We start from the raw sequence: 8,236 nt of genomic DNA, 5'->3' as shown, positions 1-8,236 counted from the left end.
CTCTGTATGAGATTGATGAATATGGGGTGAAGAGTAAAGGGGAGACAGAACAAAGCTATATGCGTGAATTGTATTGCGTCTTCATTTGTGGCTACATGTATGTTCCAACTTTGATCCCTCTTCCATGGGTAAGAGATTAGGGCTTTGTTTCTTGTTCTATAAGCTTTCGTTTTACTCTTTGTTCGTTGATCTTCTGCCATGTATATCTTGAAAGGAACTATATGATACATCTGTATTGTGCAGATGTTACTGAACATGACGTTGGGTTTGGTTTTTGTATTACAATCCTGACAAGTTTTAGTTTATGGTGCACTGTTATATCATGTGTGTCTCAGTAATGATTATGTTGCTTTAAATGCTGGTATGTGCTTAAGTCTTCTGATAATAATTTTCTTGTTCAAGAGGTTGTCCATTAATCCATTTTTGTAACATGACATATCTCTCTCCTCTGGTTTTTTGGACTTGGACTAGTGTGTCATGCTGCCTACAATCAAACCCACATATCAGTTAAAAAATATAAGTGAAAACCACTATCAAAACGTTAGAATGGACACAAAGAAAAAGGACTTTCTTTAGTAGCAAATGTCAATTTATTGATGCAAGTCCTAGTGTATCTGCCCAAAACAGAGCGGAATCTAATGAGTTCATACGTCTATCATCCATTACATTATTTATACATATGAGGGAATTAAAAAGAATACTAGTGACTGACCCTTTGATTAACTCGAGGGCTTGGTGATTGACGTAACCAGCTTCCACAAGGCCAGGGGTGTCAATGATGTTTATAGTGAAACCTCCCATTGTTCTTGAAACCATCACTGGCCCTTTACATTATTTACTGTAGCAAACTAAACCACTAACATCAAACGTATCTGATCATAGGTGGCGATTTGGATGATGGAGAAAAAGCACAAGATAACCCAAACATATTTTAGTGAATAACTATATTTAAATTCTGGATCAAAAATAACGAAAGTCTTTGTGTTATATTGGTTAAAGCCCTTGTAAAATTGTCATAGGTGGTGGGTTCAAAGCCACAGAATATCCTTTTTAATGTTGTTCGAATTTTAATTAATTCAAAGATTGTGGCAGAAAAAAAACGTGAGAGATTTAAAGAAGATTTGATATAAAATTTAGGAAATATCTATAACCAAAAATGGAAGTTTCCATATTTTTCAGATTTGACTAGAATACGCAATATACCTAACCAATAACACAGTACAACACGTGCAACGCCTATTCTTCCTTAGGCGTCACATAAGGTAAAAGGTAGAAGAGTCTATGACACAACATCTAAGGAAGGTACATCATAGAGTTCAGGCTATATGTCGTTATATATCTGCTGGTACACTGAAGACATATTGTCAGATTGTGACGTAACTAATTCTAGCTCAGATATAAGGTAGAAGAAACCTTAGTTTACGGTATATACCCTAGATATATCTATGTATTGAACTTAGTATCCGTTTTCTGGATTAAGTAGACTAATAGAATGTGTATTCTATTTTGGTTAGAAGAGAAAATAAAATATGATTCCCTATTTAAAAAAAAATAAATTTAAACATATAAATTATCATACCTATGTTTCCTATCATTTTCATATTTTTTTTACATTTTTAAAATTATATTTAATATTTTTTCCATGAATGAAGGGCAAAACATGTCAAAAATTGCCAAAAATATGAAAAATCCTAAATGGACAAACAAAAGTTCAAAGTGTCTCTTTTTTCTAATTCTCCCTTTAAACAACGCATGAGTCTCTTTGTAATCTGTATTTATAACTGACTTGGAAAAGTTTGAATCGTGAATGATAATAAACTAATTAAAGTGGAGGCATGGAGCATAATTGTGTTTTCGTGAGCGGTAATGCCCATGTATGAAACATGAAACTTGGGACGGTTTCAAAAAGTAGCGTATGTTTTTAATTTCAATATACCGTAGCATATACTATGGTTTCATTTTAATATGATAAAACCAAATGTAAACTATTTTTTAAATGTAATTGTTACTTGACCAATCTATCTTATTAAAACAGAAATACACATATAAAAATACCCTTAGTTTTCAAATTTAATTACACTTCTATGCCACTGAGAATTAAATTGAGTTTCCTATTTTAATGCTTGTCTTTTTTAGTTATATTAATGTGTTTCTTTTTCTTTCCTATTTTAATGTTTGTCTTTTTCAGTTAGATTAATGTGTTTTTTTTTCTTTCATATTTTAATGTTTGTCTTTTTAGTTAAATTAATGTATTTTGTTTTTTTATTCTTCAACAATTAATGATATTTTAAAGTTGTTATTTTTTGTCAACTTAAAGTTGTCTAAACTATTTGAAAATATAAAAAATAGTCAAAAGTAAACATATAAAGTAGATAAACAATAATCAAACACCAAAAATATTTAACATATATATTTATTCTTCATCCAAATATTGAAGTTCAACCTGTTTTTTTAATTTTTAATTTAGATATTTTGGCTTACATTACTCAAATTTATATGTTTTGAGAAATTTAAAGTATATAAATTTTGAAAATTTTAAAATAATTCAAACGGGTTATTTGTATTCGAACCGAACCCGGAAATATCCGAATCAAACCGAAACCAAAATTTATAAATATTTGAATGTTGCTGAAATCTTTAAACTTCTGGAATCTCAAACTCAAATGGATTTTAACGGAATCAGTGGGTATCCAAATACACATCCCTAACATAGTCAATGTAAAACGATCAAGTATTACAAATACATCATTTAGTATAAATAAATAAAAACTAAAATAGAAAATTAATACCCGTGCGGTGGCACGGGTCAAGATCTAGTATTAACTTATACAAGGCCCCTTCACAACGCATCACGTGAGAACAAAGCAATTAAGTACACAACCTTACAAAGTAATTTACGTGGCCTCCACCCGCGATGTCTCATTTTTTCATTTCATTAGAAAAGTAAAAACTCATACTTTTTGTCTAGCACCGTACCGCCAAGTGGTAAAAAACAAGTTTAGAATTCAAATTCTATTTACGCGAAATTTAGTTATATTATTTTTGAACATCTACAAAGATATGAAATTTTACTTACAGCTCATTTACATACTCTAATAAAAGAATCATTTATAGACTGCATTTTTCTTTATGCTCTTCCATATGTTTATGATATCCAAAAAAAAACTCATATTTTCCTTTGATTTGATAATTGTACTACTGCTTCTAAGGGTGCCAACTCAATCGGATGTAATTAAGCGTTTAAATTTTGAATTGTATATTTTGGGCATGTGTTAATTTGTTGTTATAACTCGCATGTAGATATGCATATAGGTAACTTCTAAAGCACTACAGTTAAAAAGTGCCAGTTGATGAATTCCATGTGCCCACCAAACTTTGTACAGTACATATATAGCTTGCATCTAAAAGGTTTTATATAGGTACCATCGATCTGATTTTTGATACTTTAAATGCTACTGAACTTAGCTCAAGCTTGTAATCGGGCTAAAATAATTTTCACTATCCATTAATCGTTTTGTGTTTGTTTGTTATGTTCGACATTTTTAATCCAGATATATATTGCAATCAAATCTTAAAAAAAAATCAAAACTAACTCTCATACCAAAATTTGCTTTGAGAAAATTACAAATGATATACAATTTTATTAGCATAGCGACTTAACCCAACAAAGGATATACCAATCTCATGTCAACGCATGGCCTAACCCTAATGTAGGTTTGAATGTATTTTCTTCTTTTGAAAGGATCTATTATCATTAATGTTTTTATTGCTAGTATTAATTTCTTTTGTTTCACCAGCAAAAGAAAATCAGGTTTATTTGTGAAGGTACAGAACCATACTTATGATGCTTATCAATCTTAGATGAGGATTACTTCAAGTTTATAAGTTGGAAAAAAGTGAGTTGAGTATGATTCGATCCATAGTCCAAAATATTATATTACCCAGCTACACAAGCTTAAAAAGCACAAAATTGATTTTGTTTCGTGTGGTTAACCACTAAAACGAATTCATGGGAAAACAACTTTACCATCTTACGGTCCATAAGAAACTTTTTAAAGATAATAACCTTACAGATTTGCCTTTCATTTATCTGGCTTTTAACAAAAAAAACTTATAGTTTGGCCGTTTGGTTTTAGGTTATATTAAATATGGATTATCTTATTTTCAACGTTTGGTTAACCAAGAATAATATGTGGATATGGAAGACCAGGGACATACGCAAGAACACATAATTCGATATCTTTTTGTTGTTTGTCAAAACATCACACGCTTCGACATTTAAAACCATATAAATGACATAGTTATAATATATACTAGATTCTGACCCGTCCTTAAAAGGACGGGTATATTTTTTTGCTTTAAATTTAGTTTTCATATTTATGTTTTCTTTGTGATTGTATTCGTATTTTTTTGTAATAATATTTGTGTGTAAATCTTAATCAATATATATTTAATTAAATAATGGCAATTTAAAAATTGATCTGGTATATATACGTTTGGTTAGGGATGGGTCGTGGGTCGAACCCGGCCCGCTGACCCGTCAACCCGCAGGTTTCAGTTTTGTTTTGGTCAAAAATTTGACCCGTACAACCCGCAAACAAATAATTTTGTACCCGTTCTACTTAATTTTGCGGTTATCCGCGGGTTATATTTTTTAAACCATAATTCTTTAATTTAGTTATGATAAAAATATATAAAATATATTTATAATAAACTTTTTATATATTATCAAAATTCATATACAGTTATATATTTTAATTTGAATCAAATAATATTTGAAACTTAAATAAAATATATGGTTTGAAAGTTGAGGTAGGATTATAATTTTAATTTGTTATTTTTCATTTTAGTCAAAACAAACCAATAATTTAAATATGTAATTTCAGTGCCAATCAAAAATATTTATCATAATTATCAAAATTATATTAAATTAAATTAATATTAAAATAATATGTTTACAAAAAACTTCATATATAAAAATTAAATTCTTCAAAATAGTAATTTAAACAAAAATTATTACTACCTTTTAAAGGACGGGTCAAAATCTTTAATTAGTCGATTATTATCAATTAATTATAATAGCATAATTAATCGATAATAATCGATTCAGACGTTCAAAAAAAAAAGACGGGTCAAAATCTATAAGATACCATGTAAAGTAAAGATACCAAAATCGTTTGAAAATTCTATAAGAAATTATAAAAGATATTAGTATACCAAGTATGATACCAATCTCGTTTGAAAACATTGGGTACCAAATTTAAAACTTTTATCTACGGTAATAATTATTGAATACACATCATATATATACGTTGATAATCTTTACATAAAATATATAGACGAACATTAACTATTTCTAATTTATTAAAAAGTAAAATATTTTAAGATACTTTATAGTTTGATATGGATACTTTAATATATTGTGTTTCTATTATATTAACTGTTAAAAGTAATTTCCACACAATATATTCGGATATGATTAGAATAGCATAGAATAAAAATTATGCAAACAGCTATAGAGCCAACAAATCAATAAGAAAATTAAGGGATAGTTCAAATATGATATTTCGTTATGGATTTGCGGTACATAAAAAGATAATTTTGTTGCTTTTTGAAATTTTTATTTTTCTGCAAACAGTTAGAAAACCAACAAATCAATACTAAAATTAAGAGTTAGTTCAAATATGAGAATCTTTTGTTGTAGATTTGCAACCAGAAACATAATTCTGTTGTTTTTTTTAAAAAACTATTATTTTACTTATTACGTCAATATATTTTCACCAAAAATAGACATATTTGTAATGCTGAAAAATGAAAGTGGAATTTTATTTAACTTGATGATAGAAATTCAGAAAACTAATTTTGCTGCTTGAGAAAAAAAAACTTTGTTGCTTGAGACCGTGTATGAACTTTTGTAGGTTACGCTGAAAATTACATCAGTTGCCATGGTTATTACGATTATTTATATATATTAAAAGCTTTATATAACTAAAGTTATGTCATGAGAGTTGTGAAGGTATGTAAAAAGAAAACTTACATATATGGTCTGGGGAAGATCAAAGGGGGCACAGTAAAAAACCATCAAGCATATCGTTGCTAGAGCCAAAACCAATCGTAGCTAAAGAGGTCTCGAACCCACTCTGTATCAAGTTTCATCTTTTAACCTAACCCACCATAAGCATTGAAAGCTCTTAATTGAAACTAAAAAAAAAGCTAATCTATCATGAGATCAATCAAAACCAGTTGTCAATAAAAAAGCTTTACTCTCAAAAACTCATCAAATATAACTGAGATATGCACACTGCGTTTGTATGAACACAGACAACCGTTTAGACACACCTTCCCCATCCTCTCCTCTCGTATTCATCCAATTCAGCTCGAGAGCTACCACTGCCACTCTCAAAGTTCCTAGCTCCTTGACTCCAAATAAGGGCTGCATCCTGAGCAGAATGTGAACCAGACCTATCATCAGCAACCGGTAACTCGTTAACCGATGACAACGCAGCAGAAGGAGCAGCCAGTTGGACTGGTTTCTTGGCCTGACCATCGTTCTTGCCTTTAACCTCCTGTGGAAAAACCACATCAGTGACTGACGTTCTTGAAAAACCACATCAGTGACTGACGATCTTCTCAGACAACTCACCCCTAGTCGCCTCCGAGGGATACTTTTCCTCTGTTTGAAACAGAAACAAAATCAAAATCATATTCTAACAACAAAGAAACAAACAAAACTAAACCTGCATAAACTTCCGTAGAGCTGTTGCCTGCATTGATCTACGCTTTAATAGCAATTTAATTGGTCAAATTGAAATATTTAGATACTGTTTTTGTTATAACAAAATCGCAGAAATGCCTCCAAAGAATCAGCAGGCGAGATTTTTTTTGTTAACTATAGATTTTTTGAGAGGTTTTGCGGAAAATAAAAAAATATTTAATCAAAAGCTTAGTCTAAAAATAATTCAGTGGCATAAAATAGTAATTACTATTGAAACAGAAGGGCACCTCAAAAAAGGGCCTTCTGTTTTAATAGTATAGATATGCCTATTTGAAACTATATCTGTATCTATATTCACTTATACATATATGATATCTTAGGAGATATTTCCCACTTATCTACATGATTATATTTGGGCATATTTCGACATCAAAACATGCGAACAATTAGCTAAAAGAGGGACCGTGTGCTGAAGAATCATCAATACAACGGAGCAACAAATTAAAGTGCGCAGGGGTGTTATATATTACTAGAGATTATACTATTAATTACGAAATTAATCACTGCATTAATTTGTGATTAATATTATTATCATTATATGGAATGGTTATACATTAAATAAAATAATGTAAATAATCAAAAAATATAACTGAATATATTGACTTAGTATGACTATTTTGTAATAGATAAAAATGATACTTTTATTTTAATAGAGAAGATATAACTATAGTCAAAACTAAATGAGTATATTCCGTGTCCCAAACAATTATCAGATATATTTCTTAGAACAAAATCACAAAATCTAAAAAAAAAATTACAAAATCTAAACGGAATAATAATAATAATAATAATAATAAAAATAAAATAAAAATTCATTTGGTTAGTTTCTTACGGAAGGGAACTTTGAATTTTACAGTTTAGAAGGATGATTCAAGTGCGCATCGGTTTCACGTCCCATTGTCAGCTGTCATTGCCACGATATTTTGCCTCCATGGAATGGTCTTCTGATACAACCTACTGTATTACAAAATTACAGTAACTGTTTTAAAAATCTGATTAGTTTTTTACTCTTTACGGTTGACAAAATATTTTTTTTTACTCTTTACAGACTAAAATAAGTTTCTAAAAGTAAGTTTCAACGAAAATAATGCGGTTAAGGTCCTTAAAGAATTTGATTGGGCGTCTTAAGCTAAGGCTGAAAGGATCTTTCAGAAATGCTTCCGAGTCTGGACCGTGTGCTCAATTTAAATGACAAGAATATGCGGTTAGTTTAGTTTTTAGTCTGAATATCTTTTTAAAACAAAAATTAGGTATTTTTAATTTATCCATGCCCCTCTTTGCTCAACTAGTACTTTAAAATAGTATTATTTTAGCTAGGACTAGAACTTATTTCGAATCAGAATTGAGATTTAATCTGAACCCGCTTTAAAAATAAGATATTCTAGATGTTCAGATCCAGATTTAGATATCTTGTAAATCGAAATACAGGGAGCCCCTCCCTCAAAAAAAATTGATTTATTT

At 29.7% G+C, this 8,236-nt stretch overlaps 1 protein-coding gene across 1 annotated transcript; it reads right to left on the bottom strand.

Moving 5' to 3' along the window:
* Positions 1–4,310: 4,310 nt before the first annotated feature.
* Positions 4,311–7,031, bottom strand: LOC130509132 (homeobox-DDT domain protein RLT1-like). The gene is made up of 4 exons (XM_057004804.1): positions 6,738–7,031; positions 6,644–6,673; positions 6,340–6,566; positions 4,311–6,164 (listed from the first exon to the last, which is right to left on the bottom strand). The coding sequence occupies exons 1-4, from the start codon at positions 6,768–6,770 to the stop codon at positions 6,146–6,148; spliced, it is 309 nt and encodes a 102-aa protein (XP_056860784.1). The 5' UTR covers positions 6,771–7,031; the 3' UTR covers positions 4,311–6,145.
* Positions 7,032–8,236: the final 1,205 nt, after the last annotated feature.

Source organism: Raphanus sativus, chromosome 1 (genome assembly GCF_000801105.2).
Source record: "Raphanus sativus cultivar WK10039 chromosome 1, ASM80110v3, whole genome shotgun sequence".
Taxonomy (NCBI): domain Eukaryota; kingdom Viridiplantae; phylum Streptophyta; class Magnoliopsida; order Brassicales; family Brassicaceae; genus Raphanus; species Raphanus sativus.
This window is presented reverse-complemented; position numbering and strand designations above follow the sequence as displayed.

Excerpts from the sequence above, each read along its gene's own strand:
- LOC130509132 (XM_057004804.1), bottom strand. The coding sequence starts at position 6,770 with ATGCAGGCAACAGCTCTACGGAAGTTTATGCAG. Across the intron at positions 6,674-6,737 it reads CTCTACGGAAGTTTATGCAG|AGGAAAAGTATCCCTCGGAG; the intron begins GTTTAGTTTTGT and ends TGTTTCAAACAG. Across the intron at positions 6,567-6,643 it reads TCCCTCGGAGGCGACTAGGG|GAGGTTAAAGGCAAGAACGA; the intron begins GTGAGTTGTCTG and ends GTTTTTCCACAG.